At 39.8% G+C, this 24,756-nt stretch overlaps 1 protein-coding gene across 4 annotated transcripts in view; it reads right to left on the bottom strand.

Moving 5' to 3' along the window:
* Positions 1-2,045: 2,045 nt before the first annotated feature.
* The window catches only part of LOC134213852 (protein nubbin-like), a 346,695-nt gene continuing 323,984 nt past the window's right edge, over positions 2,046-24,756 (bottom strand). For 3 of the 4 annotated variants that reach the window (XM_062693271.1, XM_062693268.1, XM_062693270.1), the window contains 5 exons: positions 6,295-6,392; positions 5,850-6,188; positions 5,583-5,741; positions 4,953-5,503; positions 2,046-4,824 (listed from right to left, as the gene is read on the bottom strand). In XM_062693271.1, coding sequence (XP_062549255.1) covers positions 4,443-4,824; positions 4,953-5,503; positions 5,583-5,741; positions 5,850-6,188; positions 6,295-6,392 — 1,529 coding nt within the window. In that variant the 3' untranslated portion in view covers positions 2,046-4,442. The remainder of the gene's footprint in view (positions 4,825-4,952; positions 5,504-5,582; positions 5,742-5,849; positions 6,189-6,294; positions 6,393-24,756) is intronic. The other variant, XM_062693269.1, reaches the window with a different exon arrangement.

Below are 24,756 nucleotides of genomic sequence, written 5' to 3' on the forward strand. Positions count from 1 at the left end.
CCAAAGCGGGGAGAGTTCTCAAACCATCTCAAGCACCTTCCCCGGCCCCAAAAACCTCTGCATACACATTTTCTCGCCGATCGGTTCAGTAGTTTCGGAGTCCATAAGGTTCAGTCAGACTGAAATTAATTTTTATGAAGGGGAACTGTTCCGATCTCCATCTCACTGTACATATATCCATCTCATCGCTAAACAAAGATAAACGGCACCAAATTCGTCGCTTGTTTTTGACAACATACGTGCTCACCGCTGAAAAAAATCACAAAAATAATAAACAAACCAAATTTCTTTCCATTGCTTTGTTTTTGATGGGACGGAAATAGGGGCTATGAGATGAAGTGGCGAACCGTTCCTCTATATAGATTGTGAAGTCTGCAATGTGGTGGTGGCTGGCCTCATGATTACTTCCGGTCTTTTACTATACTTAGTATAGTAATAGTCAAGTATTCGTTGTACATATGACTAATATGGGGGGCAAGCGTGATGAAATGTTGTAGAATTCAAGAAGAAAACGAATGTTAAGACCAAGTGCCACTGGATGACTCCAAACGGGCTAGTATAATGTGAGGTAGTCAGGGCTTAACTAAATTAGCTAATAGTATAACTTATTTTGCCACGCACCAATTTCAGTATAATTTGTTTCTACGAATCAAATTCCTAGAAGTTAGGTTTTCACTTTTCAGCACTACTTAGCTCAAGAGAGGGTTTAAACTCTGCGTTACACTGCATTTTATTCCCCGATTCGGTGCGTTATCATGAGTGATCAGCACTCATGGAACACATTGTTTAACGCGAATGTCAGCCGGGTTCGATCAAAAGTGTAAGATTTTGTGTAATTAGTTTAATTATTTTTATTTTTTAGGCATCAAATGTTAGGAGCATGTTTTCAGCGTCACACAGCCCAGGAGAGGGTGTAAGCTCAGCGTTCTAATGGTATAGTGTAGGCCGTCCTCGATTGGGGTCCTGTGGGTCGCATGTAATGGCTGTGCTCGGGGCAGTTGTGTGTTGAAAGCGGTTTCGGGGCAGTTAGGATTGAGTTTTAATATAAACAGATGTAGGATTGAACAAAGTTATAACCTTCAGGGTTCATATTGTGGAGACTATTGACAGCCAAAGCGTTGAGGATAAGCTTTTAGTTAGGAACTGAATTAATTTATCCGATTTGGAATCCTAGATTGAATAGTAGGTATATATGGACAATAATAGAAACTATATACAGTTATCGTTTTATTAAGTATTGACGATATGTTTTTATTTAAGTTAAACAGCAGATATGCATATAAGAATACATGTAAGAACTGTATTTTTGTGTTTGTAGCAAGATTAATTACTTATTAATGTTTTCCGGGCCGGCGAGTGAAAGCGGCCCAATTATTTTATCTACCTCTTTCCAGACGACCAATGATGAAGAATTTACTTCAAGAAAATCTCATAGTTCCGGTATCAGCAGTGGTATTCATAACTAATACTACCTGCAACCACCGTCAATACAGGAAATCTGTGTTCACAACGTGATTACTTCGAGGACAATCCCAACATCCTCTGTGAAATGCAGATAAGTATTGTGTTTATATTTTAATTGCACTGAGCTCGTTCTAATCTGATCGAATAATGAATTGACTTGCCACATTATTAATCAATATCATTAGTAAATTTCAATATTCCCATAGATAAGAAAAGCATAAATAAGATGAGTGCATAAATTACTATTTTATGGCAACATATCACTACGAAACGGGACCCTTGAGTAAGATCTCGGTCCGGTTGTATCTAAGGAGATCTTAGTGCAGTGCACACCGGACGTGTTGCCCGGTAGGCGTATCGCTCAGCTGTATTTAAATCAACGCACATAGGCTGTGGTCAGAGGGTGCGTTGATAATACTAGATTATAAGATTGCAAGATATTTTGAAGTCAGCAATGCATTTTTCATTTTTAATAATGTGCGAAGAAGGCGTCACCAGCGCCCGATAGAATAATCCCTTTTTTTGCAATGTTGAATGGTATATCATTGTGATATCGGATTAATCAAAAAGAAACAAAAACATTTTCGATTATGAATCTGTATTTATTATTCTCGTATTCATCTAGCTGCAGTGTTTTCTTTCGTTTATAGTTGATTTCTTTTCTCACTTATGTACAAAGATTTCTATTAAATCTTACTGCTTCGATATCGAATCATAGAAAAATATAGACAAAAATTAGTTCAACTCACATTCAACTGTAAAAGTGCTTGTGTGGTTTGTTTCTAGTACATTTTTTTCCATTATCAATGATTCCGTATAATCTGCTTACGAGCTATATTTCACATTGTTGCTTGTTCAAACCGTTTGCTGATATCAGAAATGAAATTGTTTTCCGCCTGCTTCATTCAGCTTCTGAACTGAAAATTAAGCTATTATTAAGCTTCTAACGCACAGACAAATAATATAAAAAAAACTTAAACAATCTGATAGTAATCTCCCTAATTTTCAATGCTTGCGTTGCCTGTGTGTGTATTTGTGTTTTTGGTGCAGGGCTGAAACAATGTATCTTTCGCTCAGCAATAGGAACATCAATCCGTTTGTTTGATTTATTTCACTAAAATATCTACCTTCGTCTATTATTTTTCGTTTTTTTTTGTTTTCAATAATGACTATTACTATGTTTGAGTGTTTCGTTTTGCTATTGGCTGGAAGACTGAGATCGACTCTAGTGCTTCCCGTAAAGCGCGGGAAACCTAGAATCCTTCTCTGTGTGTTTATGAAATAATTTTTCGTAAACTGTTTTTTTTTATTGAGTACTGTTTGGGGCGGAAACTGAGCCTCTGAAAAATGTGATTTGTTTTTTATCTGTTCAAAGATTTACAGAATTAGTTAAGAGTTTTGCTTCTGTTGGGTAGTCTTAATGATTTATGTTAGTAAAGTAAGTTTCTGCTCTTTGGATATAGTATTTATAATTCTTAAATTTAGGCTCGACAAGATTTCAACTACAATTTTAATTTTTACAGTATTTTTCCTGATTCCAAAAAAGAGACCCGATTTTATACTTTTTCTACACATCGTTCATCTAAATATCGTTTGTTTGTGTTTTTCGATTACAATTTTTAAGTAGTACAATAGTTTTAGTATACGTGTTTTATTTTCATTTCATCAAAAGGATTTCCGAATCAATATAACCAGAGAGAAATTAGAAATAAACAAGGGATGTAGAATTGAGAGTGCGTGAGCTATTTATTTCAATTAACTAATCTTTAACTTATCCTCAATCTATGCTTCATATTGGCATCTGGTGGAGGCAACTAGTTTCCTCGGCGTATGGGAAATGCACAACTAAGAAAACCGGTATGCAAATTGCACAAAAATTCGATCAGGTCGTTAGGCGTATTAAATATCTATGTAATAGCTTTTTAGAGACTCCCTGCTAACAGCGTGTAGCACAATTTTTACAGATTTGTTCAACGAAACATAAACGACAGGTCAATGCCCTTTTTCACATCTAATACGTACAGTTTCATTTCCAATGGAGGTTATGTACAGGAACTGGAGGGCTATTGAGTAAGATGCAAAGTGGAGTGGTTCCTCGGAGACGAGCCAGCCTCGGGCTGAAAGTCTCTTTAATAAAGACACAAAAAAAAAAAAAAAAAAGTGGAGTGGTTCTGGGATACTGAAAATGTTCTTCGCAAAGGTTATCGAAAGCTTTCCGAAGAACATTATCGCATCAGTATGAGTTGCTGACAAGTCTAAAAAATCTAATTGAAACTGAGATAAATATTTAACTAATGGTACATGAAGATACTTTCGTCAATGATTTGTCTCATAAACGGCAAAAAAAAAACTGAAAAACCACGAACAGTTTTCATCTTACACAATAATTAAGGCATCATACCTGACTTGGGAAATCGGAGGAGAAACATCAAAGTATAATAGAACTAACGCTACTCATGCGGAGAAGGAAAATGCTTAAAGCCTTTTTGGAATGATATCGTTTTTTTGTAGTCCCGGCAATAAATCGCTGCTGTGCCAGTTCGTATCTCTATTTATACATTTTACACAAACACTAATATTGATTTAATTAAAGATAATTCCACATTTTTTCACATGCTATTTCTGCTTACGGAACACATTCTAACGTAAATATCCTTGTTTTCTTTGCTATCTGGTTCTAATAAATAAGAATTGGGGAATTCCCAGGAATGTAGTCGCCTTTAACAAGCGGGGAACAACTTCTCAGAAGTTGCGTTCTGTCTGCTGCCGGATCACCACGGATCGGTCTGATATGTGCGTTGGAACTCCAAGGGTTGGAACAAGGGGGTTAGGTGCTGGGATTGAAAGGAACGGGACGGAAACTGATCGCTATCACGCCTGGTTCAAATAAGAAAAGGATGATGCTGCTGGTGCAAGGTGGTAGCAGGACTCAGTGAGGGGGAACCTCTGGTGTCTGGATCGAAGGATCCATTTCCTAGTCATTCCTGCTTGATACCACCGGATGCCATCGGATGGTGCGGCGGGTAATGGGCAGGTAGGTTCCCACTGGACATGTTCGGCAGCTGGAACATTTCACTGCTTCCGGACGAGTGCGTGGGGCTTTCCATACCGTTGGGAGGGTTTATCCGCTTTTCTTTCTGGCGCCGATTGCAGAACCATACCCGTACGACTTCCTTCTCCATGCAGAGGTTGTCGGCTAGGTTGGTGATTTCTTCGCTGGTGGGTTTGCTGTTGACGAGGAAGGCCTTTTCGAGGGCCACCCGGACGGAGGTTTCGATCGAGGTGCGTTTCTTGCGTCGACGGCCAACCATTTCCGGCGTTGGCGTCGTGCTGGCTATGGTGCTCGGGCTGAAAATTCGACTGTAATGATACAGGAAAGGACAATCGTTAGATATTTGCGTGCAATTCCCGAATCCGTATATGACCCGGTTTTTGAAAAATACAAAAGACTGACTGACTATAGTTTGCTTATTGTATAAAACACTCACCCGCCAGGGTTGGAGATGCTGCTGTCGGCGTCCTCGAGCCACTTCTGCAGTAGCGGTTTCAGCTTGCACATGTTCTTGAAGCTCAGATTCAGCGCCTCGAATCGGGAGATGGTGGTCTGGGAGAAATCGTTTCCGTACAGCTTACCCATCGCCAGCCCGACGTCGCCCTGCGTAAAGCCGAGCTTTATCCGCCGCTGCTTGAACGTTTTCGCGAACTGTTCCAGCTCTTCCAGGTCGGTGGTTTCCTCGGGCGATGGTTCAAGAGCACGCGGTGCAGCGTTGTGCTTCTGCAGCTGGGGAGTGTGGGCGTTCGAACCGGGCGTTGATGGGGTGAGAATTCCGCCAACGTTCAACTGGTTTGCGTTGGGGGGTGTGGTTTGACTCGAGCCCAACAGCGATGAGTGCGCAGATGGATGGTGAAGTCCCGGACTTCCAGATGGACTGTGCAGAGGGGATGAAGACGAAAGGTTTCCTGGAGTGGGGGTAGAACTGGCTTTCAGCTGTTGCTGTTTTTGTTGGAGAGCTTGCAGTTGGGCAACAGCCTGTTGAACCTGAGAATTTAAGGATAAAAAAGTTATAGGTAAATAAGGTCTATTAGTTGATACAACTTTAGATTAGGAAGAACCTAACCTGAAGAGACCGTGATCCATCGTGCGTTAATTTAAGCTTTGTGGTGGAAGCATTACTGGGCACACTGTTTGATATTGTGGAGGGATTTGTGATGTTAGTAGAGACGCTAGTAGCACTGTTAGTGATTGACTGAGGTGGAGTGGGAAAGCTTGCAGAAAGCTACAATCCAAAAAGAGATCGAATATAGACATATGGAGAAAGAAAAGTGGTTTAGGTGGTTGGTTGTGGTACTACAGGATCGATAGGAGCTATAAAATTTGTAATTACCTGATTTTGCATGAGGAATTGGGCGGCAGCTTGAGCGGTAGCCTGGGCTGCGGCATTTCCATTTCCTCCAACATTGCCTTGAGCTTGCATAAGCATGTAGTTTTGCAACTGTTGCTGGAAAGACGCCTGTTGAGCTTGCAATGCTTGCTGTAGCACATTTAATTCCTGGCTGGAGAGATTTCCCAATGTGCCCAGTCCCAGTTGATTCTGCAGGAAAAGAGATCCCAGTGGAAGCTGATTCTGGAGGGCGGCCAGTGCAACACCAATACTACTGCTACTAGGACCGCCTACAGACGTTTGCTGAGGTGGGGAGGGTGTTCGCCTGGAGGCGTCAGTTATCTGTGGACGACACGAAGAGAAAATGGTTAAATTAAATTCCGAAATTTGTTTACCAACCCCGGTAGGAGCAAATATTGACTAACGAAGTCTAAATTGATTCACTCACCAGGTTGAGAGGAGTAACTCGGTCCGGCCGCTCATGCGGAATCGGACTGCCGAGCTGGTCACGGTCGCTTCCATCCTCGCGATCGCTGTAGTTGTCGTCTGCAAAGGGGAGAAGAAAAAGGACAAGGTGTTAAAATCCGACATCTTAAAAAAACGCCCTACAATAGTGAAGGCCACGTGCTGAGAATTTGTCGTTAATGACCTAGTTAAGGAAACATCTCATCTATTGAAAGCCATCCAGAATGACTTTCTCCCGCCGGTACAATCGAGAAGTCACTGCCGACAAGGAAAACATTCTTTAGCCGAGTGCATTGTATGCACAAAAGCTTCAACCCCTTGTGCAGGAGATGCAGCATAACATATGAGAAAAGATGGAATCATTTTTAAAATAGCGAGCTATGCTGCGATGGGAAACCGAATGCACCATACACACGACGAGGGGAATTCCGTAAGGGTTTAAAATCAAAACACGCATTTAACCAATCAAACGGCGATTTTCGTGTCGTGGTGGCACAACGTTTCGGGCGAACGTCGCAGCAGGCGTTGCGAATTTGTTCCCTTTATGTTGCACACGTAGTAGGCATGGAAGCATAGCAGAGGGAACATTTGCTCTATGATGCTGCTGTTTGGTGATGAAAGAAGGGTTGCTGTAACCGACTTTCATGATGACTGATGATGATGGTGGTGATGATGATGATGAAGATTTTTTTTTGTGTCATTATGAATTTGATGAAATTTAGCTGGTAAGGGTGCGTTTTTTGGGGTATCGAGAATGAATTCGCCAACACTGTAACGTTTTTTGTTACTTGGTCAACGTGACCTAGGATAATCTTATTTTCGTAGACTTGCACTATTTTCATTTGTTATTTGCACAAATCTGGGCCGATTGACGTATGCAAACGTGTTTGAAGTTCAAATGTTTAGCGATATATTTTAGGAAATGCAATGATTAATTTTGGTGTACCAAAAGGAAAGCAATAAAGTGGTGACATATTTTGTTTTCATTGTTTGAAGAGGCAGAGGCAGAGGCAGTATAAATTATAACAACAAATAGGTCATTTTTTATTATCTTAAAAACGGTTATTAGTTCGAATAAAAAAATGTTTGAGTTCAGAAGCGATGAATTGTAGAAAACTCAACATTTTCCTAAATTAAACACCCCAATTTCACAAGAAAATAAGGGAGAATTTCCTCCGGAAAATCAGAAAAAAATCTCGTAGACGACTCAAGTACGAAACAGTAATCTCACTAAGAAAATTATTTTGAGATTTTTAGTGGAATGTCTTTACTTGTCATAAGACGAGTTTGTACCTTCCCATTAAATTCCACCACTTGATTGTACCTTAACAGATACGCATTTCGTACTTCACTCGACTTACTGTTGAAATTCGCATCTGTGAGGTAACAATCAAAAGGTGGAATTGAATGGGAAAATATCAACAAAATATCAGATTCCGTTTTCTTTGTAAAAACGATTAATAAAATTATCATATTGGCAGATATGTAATTTAGAAAATCCGTTTTAGGTCTACTGCATGCCGAATGACACGATGATACTTTTATGCCCAGGGAAGTCGAGACAATTTCCAATCCGAAAATTTGCCTAGACCGGCACCGGGAATCGAACCCACCCACCCTCAGCATGGTCTTGCTTTGTAGCCGCGCGTCTTACCGCGCGTCTTACCGCACGGCTAAGGAGGGCCTATCCAATTATAGGTTTGACAAGAGCGAAAATTACACCATTCCAAGGATGAAAGTAATAGATATGAAATAGAAATTCGAAATGGGCAACCATTATTGATAAATCGGTGAAATTTGCAACTTTTTGAAATGAAAATATTTTTAGTTTTGGACAGTGAAACATATTTAAGTCTCTTAAAAAACCGAATCAACAATTTACTCTGGGCAATTGAGCCGAACCAGAGCCATATCTTTCGATTGGCATGCATCAATAAGATGATTGATCCTGTATTTTAGATTTACAATTTCGAAATGAACTTATTGTGTGCTTTCTGAGATTATCGGCGAAGTATGCTTGGAAGCGTAACGTACTGTAACATTTGCCTTCTTGAACAAACTGATTTCATTAAAATTTCATCTAAATATCGTTATTTTTGTACAGGAAACTAGTCAAACAGAACAATATTATTCTCTTGTCGCCAAGTGGGTCCAAAATATGTAGGGTTACAAATCAAGTTGGTTAACCTACTTCTAGAAAAAGGAGATTCCCTCAAGCGGCCGTCCGACCTTTTAAGCGACCGGATGATTCAACAGAAGCTCCAAAGGAAGACGGAAGGCAAGGTGGTAATTTCTTTCCGTGCGTTGGGTTAGAATGCCGGTGCAGTTGCGAGGTCGGTTGTCAAAATGGATAACCACATGGTTTGAGGAACCGAAGAATATTGTTCGGAAATTCGGAAATTGTGCATATTCTCAGTGTATGTATTCGAAATTAACAAATTGATAATAATTATGCGAAAAATACTCTACGAGTCTTTGAGGAACTCGAACCCTTAACATCCCAGAGAGGTCCTATCTAAAGAGTAGGAGGTTAGGTGTTTTAGTCCCTCCAAGACACGTTGATTCTTTTTCGCAAAATAATATCAATTTGTCCATTTCGAAAACATTGTCAATTACTGCAAATACTGCTACGATTTTCTGCTCATAAATTCTCCACCACCACGCTGCCCGGGGTGCTTCAGGCCCGTAAGTACCCACTAAATATTCTGGGAATCCTTTGAAAAGTTACAATACTGAAATGGTGGGATTCGAAAAACATCTTAGCACGATGAAAATAGATGGAAGAGTTACTCTCCAACAATTTATCAGTTTCATTGAAACTCTCGCATATACACGAACACTATTAAAAATTTCAATACTTCAATACTTCGTGCTCGCGTGTCTTTTCTGTTCGAGAATCCACGGTGGGCACGAAGAGTGGACACGGAGAGCGGAAAGACAAAGAACGATGGCGTCGGTAGCGGCCCCAGCTCCGGTGACGGTGGTTCCTGCATCTGTAGCGTTTCAGCGGCAAACTATTGAGTGGCTGTCGTTGCGTCAGCAGTACTCCAACGGAAATGTCTCACATGATGCTGGGTCTAGTGTAGTTGCTGTTAGTGGTTGAACATGCTCAGAATAGGACGAGATCAGTGGCATTCTAGCTAAAATTCCGCTTGAGGCCCTTTCAAATCATTTCAACAACACTTGTACACCTGGTGGTATAAATTGCGATATTGACACTACCAAGCGAGAGGTGGCGATGCTTCGTTTTTATATCAATGTAATTTTACATATACAGCAGTGACAACTGTCGTTGAATAGCGTAAGTTTTGAATGTTACTTTTGTACACTCTAGGTGGAGAGCAGTCATAAAGAAATTTGTAGTAAACCGCTTGAGTTTAGTATGGAGCAGTAATCAGATCTCATTTATTATTTAAAGTTGCAAAATGCAATAGGGGTATAAAAAATCTGAAAAAAAATTGAAGCTTTTCTACCTACGTCACATATCGCTGTGATGCGTAGTTAGTGAGAACGGGTGATTTGTCCATACAAGAAAATTCATTTTACTACAAATGTTGTGGCGCCATCTCTTTCAACCAGCACCTTTGGCCCTGTCCTATTACAGCAGCGCGTGGGAAGGAACATTGCAAAAATTCGCATGGATGGCGTCTGTGGCAACCAACACGTGATCGTGATTTGCACTTTAAACGAAATTTGTCACCGCTACAGAAGTGTACTCCATCGCTGCTGCCAAGACTGTCACAGAAACAAATCGGTTCTTTTCAGAACACAATTTTATAGAAGAGAAAGTTGAGTCGAAACAAATTTTCCTCAAAGTGTCAAACCTAATCGCTTGATGACGGTAGTAGCAGTCGGTAGCAGAATCATAAGCGCGCAAAGGAGGGAGAAGCTACAAAACTTTGTTCTCATGGATGGCGTCAGTGGCAGTAAAGAGACAATTTTTATTTAAATATTGATTTGGTTTTAGTTTCGTTGCTGTCAGTAATTGGGAAGGCACATTATTGAAAATAAATCGTTTTTTTTTTCAGAACCACAATTGTATACTAGGAAAGTTTGAACCGAGACGAATTGTCTTCGAAGTGCAAAGTAAAAATTTATTCCCATGGACGGCGTCAGTAGCGATCAAGAGGAAATTTCCTTAAAGGGTCCCCCAGAGCTTAACGATTCCATCGTCGCGACGCGATTCTATCGTTGTCGCTGCAGACATGTTTCATTTATGCTTCCATACCAACGGCGACAGAATCGCAGTCGCCAAGCGATATAATCGCGTCGCGATCGCGTGTTGGGTGATTTTGGTGTTGTCGCCCAAATGCAGGTCAGCGAAACGGCAAGATTTGACAACACATATATTCGGGGTATTTGCCAAATCAGGCGGTTTCCGTCGCTGTTCCGCTGCATTACGCTTAAGAGATTGGAAATGCGCATGACATGATTGAAAATAAATCAGTTCTTTCCAAGACCATAAGCTAACCACAAAAGAAAACTGATCCGAGATGAAATTTCATTAAAGTCCAAAGCACAAAGCGAGATGGATCAACTAGGTCCGAGCTCTATGGCAGACAAAGAAAAAAAAAGTCCAAAACACAATTTTTGCCTGTGAACTGCAGTAGAACTTTTGGAAACATGAAAGTTGTTTGAAAGGTTTGCAGTGAATTTGTTTGGAACATGTGCGATGGAAGTTTCTAAGAAGCTATTGAGGAACTTTGCAGCTGCATAAAAGTGCTTTTGCAGGCCTGGTAGCAGATCACTTTTTAGTGAAGGTCACTTTTTCCGGGCAAGTCACTAAAAAGTCTCTTTTTTCGACCTCAAGTCACTTTTTTCCGCGAAGAGTCACTATTTTCAACTATTTTGAAACTATTGACTAAGATTTTTGAATGAAGCTTTATGTATCCGTCAGATGATGCTTTGTTCGAGGCGGAAATTAAATTACGGATCTTGGAAAAATTATCGCTCTGAAACTTTGCCAGCCATTTTACTCTTATTGGCATTTCACCAGTAACTAATGAGGGACCGACTGTTTACTTCGATGACATTTACCTCCAGGGTGCAGCAGTCGTAAAAGGTGTAGACAACAACCTTCCGTGCACCATGTTTACGTTACTCGTTCACCATGAGCTCATGGAAAAATGGTAGTTGGAAATCGATAAAATATATGAAAAAATAAGGTATTTTGCGAGTTTATAGAAAATGGTAGTGTTTTAGAAGAAAGTAGAGCTAAGGAATGAGGTACGAGGTGAAAAGATTATCTCCTGCACTTAGTTTGCACTGATTAGTAGTTTTATAGTGGTGAAATTTCGATTTTACTACCATTGAAAAAACGCTATCTCTTGCATTTATAAATTGGTATATGGTCATGCAAGCAGGAGACCTGCCGATTTCGATTTTTCAAACTATCAGACTTTCTACAGTAGGGGAAGGTGGGGAGACTTGATTCCTTGGGAGACTTGACCCCTTGGAAGACTTGATCCTCCCCTGTTTTACCCGGAACTAAAGTTGTTGTATTATAGCGTATTTTTCTAATAGATCCTTTAGACAAATTATCGTTATTTGGCGAGTTATTTTTTGGATTGACAACTTACTCGGATTTTTTTAGTGACCACGAAAAATTTGAACAACTTCTCCCAACAATGACCAAATCACATAACATATGTATATGCATCATTGATGTGAAATGTGGTTCATCTTCGATTTTGGAACACTAGCGAACCTACTGGTGGAAGTCAAGCTTTACTGAACAATGAGCATGAGACAGAACAGCAGCGGATGGTTTTCTGTCGTTTTCTTTCACCTTGAGTATGCGGGCCTTCCCGTTCGTCGGTTGTTAGTACTGTTGATACACAGTGAGTTGATTTTGAATGGTAATTTGGTAATTTGTTCTATGTTGTCTATCTTTTTTGTGACCAAATGCTATCATTAGCAGCGCGCTGGGCAAATATGACCAGTCCGTCCTGACAGGGATAAAGAAAATAATTAATACCCTTCTGATTTTTAGCGCGTGATATTTTGGTAAGGTTTGTTGGAGGGGCTGGGAATCGAACCCATGACCATTCGCTTATAAGGCGAGCGTGTAGCCAACTACGCTTCGGGACCCCCCTCTACTTTGATCAATATTTTAGAATTGTCCCAAATATATTATGATGATAATTTATACATTTGAAAATGTAAAAGATTCCAATGTGATTTTGAAGTGATTTTTTTTTTGATTTTGTTAGATTTGTTAGCTTTTCATAAGTTTTGAATTCGACGACAAGCCCGATGGTCCTGCATTATAAGCAGGCGGTCGAGTTTTCAATCTCTATAATTTTTGTTTCGTTTTCTATCAAAACGATCCGTACGGTTGTTCCTGTCGCAATAAAAAAATCCAATAACTTCCGTGGCATCTACAGCAAATCTGCATATTTCTTAAGTAAGTGTTCAGCTAATCCAGTGATCGTAATTTTCACTCATTCTCACGAGAAGAGAATGATTATTCACGCAGATTTTTGCCGAACAATCGTTTTTCAGGAAAGAAAAACAGGTCTTATGAGTGATAACCATGTTTCGCTCACCTCAATGCTTTTGACTGATATTTAGTAAAATTTCCGTTGAATAAAAAGAAAGGGCAATACAATTTTACTTAGTCACTGAGTAGATAAAAGTTAGCGTGCACGATTTTCGTTTCTCTTCTGAGTTCGTTATGAGAGAGTGGTGAGTGAAAGATGTTCTCCGCCACAAATTACGAAAAAAAAGATTCTCCTTCGACCCAAAAACGCTTGATTTCGTCTAATCGAACTTGCAACTGAAACTGAAAGTCACTAATTGGTCACTTTTTCTGCAACTGAAAGTCACTATTTGGTCCCTGTTTTCGTCAGCTTTTGTCACTAAAGTCACTATTTTGAGTGGCATTGGTCGCTACTAGCCCTGTTTTTGGAACTTCTTTTGAACTTGAAGTTGATTCGCATTGGAATCTTTTTCATTCTTTTTTTATAGAGGGATGAAGACAAATCTGCATACAGACACCTGAAATTATCACTCAGGGAGTGGGGTTGAAACACTGACAAAAATCCAATCATATCATATGTGTGGATTTTTATTAGTGCAGAAGGCCGACCCACTAAACCCATCCAAGTAGCGGAATGTTACATGACTTACCCTCTCTGCTAATACCCTGGTTCCCCCAGGAACTGCCTCCCAGCATTACTTTTGGGGGATAGGCAGTACTTAACGTAGTCCCTCATTCACGCTCACACAGGCACTCATCCCGTATGAGGCGTAATTGGGTGCTCTCTCTAACATAGCCAACAATCTTTTATTCTGCCAGCACTGCTGAACTACTCGGAAGAATAATTTAAGGTGAATATACAACAAAACCATTTTGGAAATCATGTACTAATATTTATGCTGAAAAGGCGACTTTGATTTCATCACTGTATTCCGTAGCACAGCAAAATAAATAAATTTACGCGGTTCAAGCACAGACCGTTTGAGAAACATATAATTCAACCACTGATAATCTGTGATTCAACTTTACTAACGGGCGATAGTCTGTAAATTATTGTTGTTATTGTTGCACAATCGATTTTGCGGAGTAGGTACTGTCAAAAAACAAATTTCAAAATATTTAGGTGGAATTGATCCCTCTCCAAGAATTTTGTTTGTAAAAAATAGGAAAGAAAATTCGACAGTGCATGCAATCTAGAATTTGGGAATACCTAATCCCCTTTCTATGATATCTACTTAATGAATACTTATTCAGTTGATCTAATTTGACAAATCTACAAAAAATTAGACAAAAAAAACATATTTTTATCAAATTTTTGTATGAATGATTAATGAGGGATCAAGTGTCTCCACATTGAGTTGAGAACTTAAAATTTAAACATCCTTAAATTATGGAGGAATATTGAAATTTTTATCAGTACATATGTTGTATATTTATGGCTTTGTGATGTGAAAAAATTGGCATTTGGTCAATGTTAGGAGAAGCTATTCGAATTTCCCTCTGCCACATAAAGGCTGTCCAAATACACAAACCGTCCTGTTACGATTACGATTATCAATCCAAAAAATGAGTCACTACTACATAATGGTTATAAAGGTAGTAAAAATCGAATGTAATAATTGGATCCAAGGACTAAAATCTTCTAAATTCTATCAAATTCGACCAAATAAAATTTTGGGTTCTGCCCAAGATGTATTTTCGTATATATGTTATTCAGCTGATAAGTGGAAACATCCAAAAGAGATTGGAATGGAAATTGAGATGTACAAAGAGCGGAATTTAAAAAAAAAATCCAAATATAATTAAAAATAACAAAATTGAATTAACTACCCTCAGTTTTTACATTATAGTCAGGATATATAATAATCTCAATACATCTTCAAACCCAATTGTTGTTGGGTACAATTATGGTAAACGAAAAGCACATCAATACTATGCAGAACAGACAGTGCAAAAGCCCATTGCGAAGCATCCCACATGCTATTGATTGCTAATTAAAAAACACCTACCGGCTATCCTGTGCCGTGTACGAAGAAAATTTTCTTGACCAATATACCGCCATAAAACGCAGCTTGATAGCCATTCTTCCCAGACGGTGATGCTCCGCTTCCAAGCGGCGGCATAATTACCTCAAATTCGCCCAGACTTCCACGATTTCTTCGGTTTTATTCTCAAATCGTGATTTCCATTTCAATTAGACCGTTTTATTGCTATTAAATTTGAAACGGCCTCCAGTTATACGCTGGCCCAAGCCATTTCCCTGCACTCATCGGCTGAGCGTAGTGCGAGGGCGCCAATGTAACCAAATGATAGCGCAGCATCTTCTTGCTTGCAACGCGACAGGTCTGCCGGGCCGGGTGATGGGAACGCGCCGCAGTATCATTTCAGCGAAGCCACGCCGCGTTTAAAATTTATAACAGAGGGAAACATAAATCTCAAGATTCCTCCATGCGGCTGATGCTGCGACGCGCATTAAAACCGCATCGTGCTGTCGTCGTTCGCTTCGTCGCCGCTCGTGATTGGTTCTTCGCGCGCCTGGCCTACTGCCATGCGAGCCCATCAGAATGACACCAACAACAACGGACCGGGGTAGAATGAGAAGGCAATACGGTCGCGTCGCGAGATGAGCCAACCAAATCAAATTCAAATTGCGCGACAACGATGGCGACGAACCGCAGCCAGCAGAGAGAGAGTGAGGCATCGCCGTAAAACAAAACTGCCCTTAATTTATGCACTTTCCGACTGTTTCTCGTTCTTTGGCTCGTTCGTGTGGCGAGGCGGCGGCGGTTGTTGATGGGCTGGTCCCGTATTTGGAACCGCCAAAGGGTGGAAGAAAGAAACATAAAAAACAGCGCACGCTGGTCGCCAATCAGTGACTGAAGGCGAATAAAAAAAGCTTAGTCGGAAGCCGGCGACGAATTACGCTAATAACAAAGAGACGTCACTTCATCGCACTCCAATCAAGTATGGGCGCGCTGCTTTACATCCCGGCAGAACGAGGGTCGCTACCGATGCTAAGGGGTTGATTTAAATATTTAAACGCATATTTGAATCGTTGGGAAAAAAGGGGTGTCGAAAGCGTTCTGTGCTCTTTTTTATTCAAAGTATTAACTGAAGAGGACATAGCACAGGAAGCGAACCCCTTTCACCGGAGGTAAAAAAGGGAATAAATGCATATTTAATCAAATCGGGTTGGCTATATCGGCCGGGGATTTGGACAGGTAGCACTCGGTTTTGTATATTCCGTTCCGATGATGTCGTTTGTGTGTTATTTATTTTAAATAGAGGTGTGACACGCAGTAAATTAACCCGTAAACGTCGATTACATTATCTCCGGTTGATAATGATGTTTATCTTGGGAATCGCAATAAAATGGTACAGTTCATGGCTACGGTTGGGTACGGCGTGAAAGGCAGGTGAATTTTGAATGCAGATTAAAATCAACGTGTTGATCCTTCGAATTGCTGGGGGAATGGCGTGTGAAGTTCAACACTGACAGGATAGGGTTGCATTTGTTTACAAAATTATTGATTTACGACCACTCGAGGGCAGTAAATATTCCCATAGCGAGAGACAACATAAATTTCCGATCAAACACGATGGTCCAAAGAATCATATGGCACACGCTGCTCAGATGCCATGTCTACTTGGTTAGAAAAAAAGCCCGTATCGTAGGAGCCAAATCAGCGCCATTGTTTTGTCAATTATCGCGGGTCCAAACTAGCGGAGTGAGATCCAGTTAGCACCGATCGGAACAGCCACTGAAGGGGCGCCACTAATTGAAAATATAATAAAAAGTTTGTGTAAATGTTTAAAACGTGGCTGCTGGTTTGGAATTAAAAGTCATATTTATCCGTTTTCGAAAGGGGTTTGACATCAGAAAGCGCTGATGAGTTATGGGTTCACGCGCTCGTTGGAAACGATTATCGCCTGGAGAGGTTTCGTAATTGATCGCGCGCTCGCCCGGATTAACCCCATCGTCGAGGTTTCGTATCAATTTGTATCACCAAGTAGGCGAATGGATGGTAGTAGGCGCATAAATGCGTGATGATTGATATGTGGCCCGTATCGTGGCCTACCAAGTGGCATCAGCAGTTGCAGGGAAGTCATGCTTGGCGTACTTCCTTTGTCCTGCCCGTTGCAGCAGGCGGCGGAGAGGGTTGCGCAAGGCGAATTAATTATTGCCGAACCGAGGGGTTATGCGTTGCATGGTTTAAAATTGAAATTTATGACGTTTATTGATCAGTGATAGTAGCAATTTTTGCCATTTTGGTCCTATTTATCCGAAACGAAAATCACTGAAACCATTATCTGAAACAGTGAGCTGCGAGGGAAGGGGTGCATTGGAAATGCAGATGGCCGCTTTGATCGCATAGACGTTTGTACGAATAGCAAATTACACGAAATTTGTTATAGAAAGATGATTGATTTTTCCCTTCTTTCGTTGTTTGTGGAACGAGACGGTTTGCAGCCAATCCGGTCGGTCGCACGCACGCACATATCATGTAGCAATATGTTGTAACGGTTCAATATGCATGAAACGGCGAGGCAAAAAGCGAAGGGTTACCATATTTGTTGCATGTTGGTCGTGCTTTTATCTCTTACCCCATACATCATCTTTTGTTGCAGCCGTTCGTTCGCTTGGCTGCCACTTTTTAAAATATAAATTTCCAATTCAAAATATAGCTAATTTCAAATCAAACATTACAAATCCAACGGTCATCTTTTTCCCCCTTTTCCGTGTGGATGATTTCATATTTTCCGATTTTCTCTTTTGTATACGACCTTTTTCACTGGCAGTAGCTAAAGCGGTTGACAGAAGTCGTTTTATCATCGAAGCAACCGACGACCATATTGACCGCCGCCTTGGTCGTCTCGCCTACTGTACCGTTTGCGTATTTATTTCTATTCAATCTTCCGCTCGATTGCATATTCTTGGCTTATCAGCTCGCAACGGACCGAGCCGATCGAGTGGACTTTAAATATTGAAAAGGCGAGCAGTTATCAGTGACGCAGAAATCCATACCGGAGGAAATAAATTATATGTGCCGAAGAAAAAGGCAAAGACCACATATGCAAAGCTGATTGCTAAAAGGAGTGACGATGAATATTTGATATGCTCGTTTTATTGCCACATTTTGCGGGATTCTGCCAGTTCAGCATTCACAACTGATTGATATTCATCGCTGGTACAGGGACAGTGATTTTGCACCCCCAAACGCCAAATCTTTTGCATAAATCTTGAATAATAAACACCCAAGCTTGGTCAATGTCCATTCCTATTCTGCTGGTTGAGACTTGACTTGAGAGTTTTTTTTTCTGTCTGGAATTCTGACTGATGCCAGATTTGACAGGGGTTATCGATTGAGTATAGACACTTTGGTATTTGGCATTCGAATTTCGCCACACCATAATTTTCTCATGAGCCTGCAGAATGCATTGCCCCATTTCAAGAAAAATAGGGGAACGGTTCGGCACTTCATCCCATAGAGCTCCAATTTCCATCCCTTCAAAAACAAAGCAATGAAAAGGAATTTGGTTTGTTTCTTATTAAGGTGATTTTTTTCACCAATGAGCACGCGTGTTAGCAAAAAGAAGCGTCGAGATTGGTGCTGTATTTCTTTGTTTTGAGATGAGTTGAATATTTGTTCAGTGAGATGAAAAACGGAACAGTTCCCTTACAAAAAGAAATTCTGATCAAAAACTTTTCACAAAAATAGTTCAATATACCTAATCTTAGAAACTTGAGTTTTGTTTACTGAAGCTCATTCATTAATTTTGATATGATGTTCATGGAAATACAATTTTTATTTCTCATTATTATTTATTGTTGCATTTTTTTCAGAAAGGTATTTTCAACACTAGTGTTCAGAGCTTAGGTCGTCAGCAATGACTTCTTTGACTGATTTCAGGAGAATTACTCATCTCATTCTTCATGATAGAAGTTTTCCTCGATATTTTCATTGTATATGAGTGTAATACTGTGCTGCCATTTATGATAGATCAGTGTTCCGTAAAAATAATTTACAAATATTTGTCACTTTAAGCAAGTCATGACACAACATACCGCATTACAGGCTCTGTCTTATTATGTGTGTTACGTTTATGATTAATAATTGAACCGTTCGATATAATAACTAGTAGAGTATTAAGGCCGGTCCGGTCACCTTTTCGTGGTGCATTACGGAGTAAGATCTACCACACTGTGCTCTACTTCTTACTATTCTTGCTTATTCTTATCAGTGATGATCGGAAGAGTATGGAACGACTATAATTTGTTTTTAGATGACCCATCTTTTGTGCCTTTTGGGTGAAGTCAAGTAAATTATAAAAACGTAACTCGCCGGTCCGGAGACTTAAGTTGGGCCATAGCGTCCTTTTCTACGGTGCCCTTACGTAGGTTCCCAGTCTTTGTTTTTGACATTAAAGTCTTCAAATCTTAAAACCATCATTTTTTTTCTTTAGCTTTAAATGTTCAAAGCTTTGAATGTTCAAATCGGCAAATCATCAAATATTTGAGTCAATAAATCTTCAAATTTTCAAATCATTAAATCTTTAGGTCTTCAAATTATCAATTTATCAGATTTCAGGGGTCAGCGGGTGGCAAATCGAGTGCCGAAGTCTGTTTCGGTTCGAGCATAGCGTCTGGTCCAATGGCGTCTCGACGACCTGAGAGCGGTACATCAACGCTTCACGATTTACCCACGATTATTAGTACCAGGCAGTGGATGAAAATAGGATGAGTTTATTGAAAAAATAGGTTCAAATGGAAAAAAAACCGAACGAGTAATATGAATTGATAAATCAAAACAAAATAAACTCATAAGGCACTCAGGGCAAACTATTGGAAAAGTTTGGAAAGTTGAGTGGACTAGGCGAAATGAGCTATTCAATAAATTGGGTGGGCGTTTTGGGGCTTCTGTTTCTGAAGATTGCTGTTATCTCTTTCGAAGCACTCGTTTGATGATACAATTTCGAGGTGGCTCAAGTCAATTTAGTGTTTTCAGGCTATTTTCAAGTTTGAAAAAAAATCTAACAACAGATATAAACGCCGAAAACCAACCTCTATACGGAAGTTTTTGGTGTGCTCTACAGGTCTTGTGAACATTGCAATTCGTTCCGTCCACGTTTTGACCATGTTAAAGTGATTTTTGTGCTTTTAAGTGCATAAAAACACTGTTTCCCCTAAAAGTCGTTGTTCTACAAAATTCTTGAATTTATTACAAATCATTACTAATTTATCTTATTATTATTCCTCATTTTCCCATGGACATTTGAGTAATATAATTGCTTATGTGCGATTTACCGTTAAATTCTTAAAAATAAGAAGCTGAACATTTGTCATTTGTTGCGATGGTTTTCGGCGTTCATATCTCTGGTTAGATTTTTTTTTTCAAAATTGAAAATAGCCCAAACACACTTGAGCCACCTCGAAATTTTATCCGAATTAGGTTAAAACAGGAGGCTTTTTTTTAGCTTAAGAATTGTGATTCGGGGCCGACCGGTTGAATTTTTGATACTTTTTGAAAACATGAAGAGGTCTAATAATCATGACATTTTTTTTCAAATTAAAACATTTGATTGGGTTCCAAACCAGTCGAAGCAAAAAAAAAAATATCAGCATTGGAAAGAGGAACTTCTTTAATTAGCTCCACAAAATTTCGTATTTATTAGATCTGCTCCATTTGATATTACAAAACTTTATCTGGGGACTTTAACACTATCCGATAACAAATTTATATAGCCGAAGTAAGCAAACGAAGTACCGTTTTGACTTAAATCCCGAACACTGGCGTTTTAGCGCCCTAAAACTAGAACTTTCATTGGTTTTCCGCAGTGAGGATCAAGATTACAAACGAATTCAAGCTCCTGTGCAGAAAATTGCACGAGTAAAGTAAAAATGGCCGTTTAAAAGCGAGTGTTCGGAATATGAGTCATGTTTGGGATTTGAGTCAAAACGGTACATCTTTTCGGAAAATTTAGTAAGTATCATACTCAGACTCCCTGACGGAGTCAAAGGTGGCACCACTCGTCAGAAGCACGATGTAGTTCTCAAAGGCAGCGTTCTTGCTCGCCGCCCGCGATGGTTCGCATCAGAAATTGGAGATTTTTAAGTAAAAATTTAATAAAAAATAACTCGCCAGTATTTTTTCGCAGACCTTTTCAAAACATACTACAGGATGCCTTTCAGCGGAACCGTCCAGTAGACCCCAAGACCCAGAACAAAATTCTGGTCGAATACGCGTGAAATATCAATTTTTGTTATCACGATTTAGTGTTTTAATAGTTTAGTTTTTCTTCGACTTTTTAACCCTTCAAACTTTTGTCCTTTCGACTTTTTGACCTTCGATCTTATGTCCTACAACCGTAAAAAGTTGAATGCGCTTTCTTTTCCAAAAATAAAGCGTACTCCTGGAATAAGGCAGGTGTCAGTCCTGTTTGTTGTGTAATTGGAAAGTTTGATTGTTGTGGTTAAAATGAATGCATCTGCCGGAATAATGATTCCATGAATGTTATGGCCCCTGCTCTCCTCATTTTGACCCCTGATTCCGACCCTGGTCGAAATTTCAGAAGGTCACTTTCAATTGCAAACAGAATTCATTGAGCTCCTGATGTGTTTTCATGAAGTTTGAGTAGTCGCATGCCCAGTTTCCTTGTAATTGGTGTTATGGCCCCTGCTCTCCTCATTTTAACCCCTGATTCCGACCTTGGTCGAAATTTTAAAAGGTCACTTTCAATTTTTTCAAGGCAAACAAAATTCATTGAGCTCCTGATGTGTTTTCATGAAGTTTGAGCAGTCACATGCCCAGTTTCATTGTAATTGGTGTGATGGCCTGGTCGAAATTTCAGAAGGTCACTTTCAATTGCAAACAGAATTCATTGAGCTCCTGATGTGCTCTCCTCATTTTGACCCCTGATTCCGACCCTGGTCGAAATTTCAGAAGGTTACTTTCAATTGCAAACAGAATTCATTGAGCTCCTGATGTGTTTTCTTGAATTTTGAGCAGTCACATACCTAGTTTCATTGTAATTGGTGTTATGACCCCTGCTCTCATCATTTTGACCCCTGAATCCGACCCTGGTACAAATTTTTGAGAAAGTCAATGTCAATTGTAAACAGAACTAATTGTGCTCCTGATGTGTTTTCTTGAAGTTTGAGCAGTCGCGTGCCCAGTTTTATTGTAATTGGTGTTATGTCCCAGCTTTCCTCATTTTGACTTCTGAATCCGACCCTGGTCGAAATTTTAGAAACTCAATTTCAATTGCAAACAGAATTCATTGAGCTCCTGATGTGTTTTCATGAAGTTTGAGCAGTCGCATGGCCAGATTCATTGAAATTGGTGTTATGGCTGCCTTCTTCTTCTTCTTCTTCTTCTTCTTATTGGCATTACATCCCCACACTGGGACAGAGCCGCCTCGCAGCTTAGTGTTCATTAAGCACTTCCACAGTTATTAACTGCGAGGTTTCTAAGCCAAGTTACCATTTTGCATTCGTATATCATGAGGCTAACACGATGATACTTTTATGCCCAAGGAAGTCGAGACAATTTCCAATCCGAAAATTGCCTAGACCGGCACCGGGAATCGAACCCAGCCACCCTCAACATGGTCTTGCTTTGTAGCCGCGCGTCTTACCGCACGGCTAAGGAGGGCCCCAACCATGTCCTATTCAAATGATGAAACTATCGAAATCGACTAGAATTCTTGTCAAATATGTTTTAGAGATGGTTCGATGGTTGATTTGTAAATTCCAGACATGTTACGTTACGCCAGAACATTGAGTTGATATTCGAATTACAGGGAAAAAGACCCCCGCGCACACTTATTTTTAGCAATAACTCGGACCTGAGCAGGAATTTCGGTCTTAAAATGTATCAGGGCAAAAATATAGCTACATATTCCCTTTGAGCACAAACGAAACCGCGAGGAATGGCCGCTGCTGTCTCCCATTTTGACCCCTGAATCCGGCCCTGGTAAGAATTTCAGAAGATCAAATTCAATTAAAAATGGAAATTTAAAAACTCCTGATTTGCAAAGCTTGTATAGCTGCATGTCAATTCCCGCAGGCATGTTTCATTGTAATTGGTTTTGTAGCCCACACTATACCATTGTGACCCCTGAATGCGGCCCTGAATTTAGTCAACCATGTCCTATGCAAATGATGAAACTATCGGAATCGACTAGAACTCTTGTCAAATATGTTTTAGAGATGGTTTGATGGTTGATTTGTAAATTCCAGACGTAAACATGGCCAGAACATTGAGTTGATATTCGAATTACAGGGTAAAAGACCCCCGCGCACACCTATTTTTAGCAAATAACTCGGACCTGAGCAGGAATTTCGGTCTTAAAATGTATCAGGGCCAAAATATAGCTATTCCCATTGAGCACAAACGAAACCGCGAGGAATTCCGACGATCAGGTCCTGAATGCGAGCCATTTGAAAAAAAAAAAAAAACCGTTCGTCCTGGGTCTTTGAGGGTTAACAAATAAGCGTTTGCTCGAAAAAGGCTCGGTAATGGCGGCTTCTATGCATCTTCCCGGAATAGTGCAATGGAGGAGTTGATTACTTCCTAAAAAGAATGCATCAGCCCGGAATAAGGCAATGGTAGCATCTGTCCAAAACAGACATTGATCAATGCATGATAACTTTTTGAACACAATGACCAGAAGTACGCGTTTGCCCGGTATAGTGCAATGGTGAATGTGATTTATTTCTCGGAAGTGTCCGGAATAAATTGTGGCAGAGGCATTTTAACATCTGAAAAGGCTATGGCAAGTTCGATTTGATTCATGTCCGAGATTCGCGTCTGCTTTTGAGTTATCAAGAAAGAATGGCAGATTTTGGATGTGAGTTAAATTTGGTAAATGTAGACAATGTTGGAAAATTGGATAAATAATAAAAAGATGAGAAGGTTTTGGTAATTTAGGTCGTTTGTGAATTAGAACTACTATTTGATAAAATTATTCGCACTCCATACGCGTAATTGCATTAGTTTGTTTTAACCTCATCTTTGTTAAGCAATTAAGAATTGATTTGGGCTCTCACTCAGTTACTATTGATGAATCCAAATAGTTTTTGTGGCTAAGAATCAAATTCTGAACTTGTAAAATTTGAATATTCATTGCAGTGATATTTATTATGTAGTTAAATTTTAGGCGCATTTTTGAAAGCGGTTTTTTTACATGCACGTGTTTTCCGCTGGACTCCAGCTGATTTCGTAAGTGCGTGAAACCGCAGTTTCTAAGCGGCGTTTTTTTTGCGGAAACTGAAATTTTGACGAAATTTTAAGACCGACTCCAGTGTAAATAATTCAAATTGTGCAAGGCACATTGGGTGTAGGAGGCAAATCGGACAAATTTAGTGAATTGAGCAAATTTGGAAATGTAGCTAATTTGACGAATTCAGCGAATCGAACGAATTGTACAGAAGAGGAAAAATATTCATTTCGACTATTTATGTTAAAAAACTAGGTCTTTTCGTGGAAATCTAATTATTTAAAAAGATTTTCAGCCCAAATAAATTAAATAAATAAGACACAAATCTTAACGACCCCAATGAGGATCGAAGTAAGCTTTGCGTGATGTTGGCTGTGTTTGATTTTCTGACAGCGGTTTTTTCTTCGACATCGTAAAGTTTTTATTTCGGCTGGTGCTACCCCTAGGGTTTGTTCCGGTTTCAGGTTTCTTAAACCTCCGGATAGGTATACCGCAACGTGCGTGAGTGTTCTGATGAAGAAAGTGCAGTTTTGTGATTTATTCTAAGAAATATACGTGACAAAATGTGTATAATATGGAAGCTTCATAGGAGCTAAGTCTCTCTCATTTTTTGGAAATGGATTAATTTGGTGAGATTGTTGTATTATGCTCTTACTATAAATTTCCTACGATTATGTTTCCTATATCAAAATTAAATACGCGCTGGATTGAATAATCCGGAAGCTTGCTTATGGATCCATTATC

This window comes from Armigeres subalbatus, chromosome 2 (assembly GCF_024139115.2).
Source record: "Armigeres subalbatus isolate Guangzhou_Male chromosome 2, GZ_Asu_2, whole genome shotgun sequence".
NCBI classification, from domain to species: Eukaryota; Metazoa; Arthropoda; class Insecta; order Diptera; family Culicidae; genus Armigeres; species Armigeres subalbatus.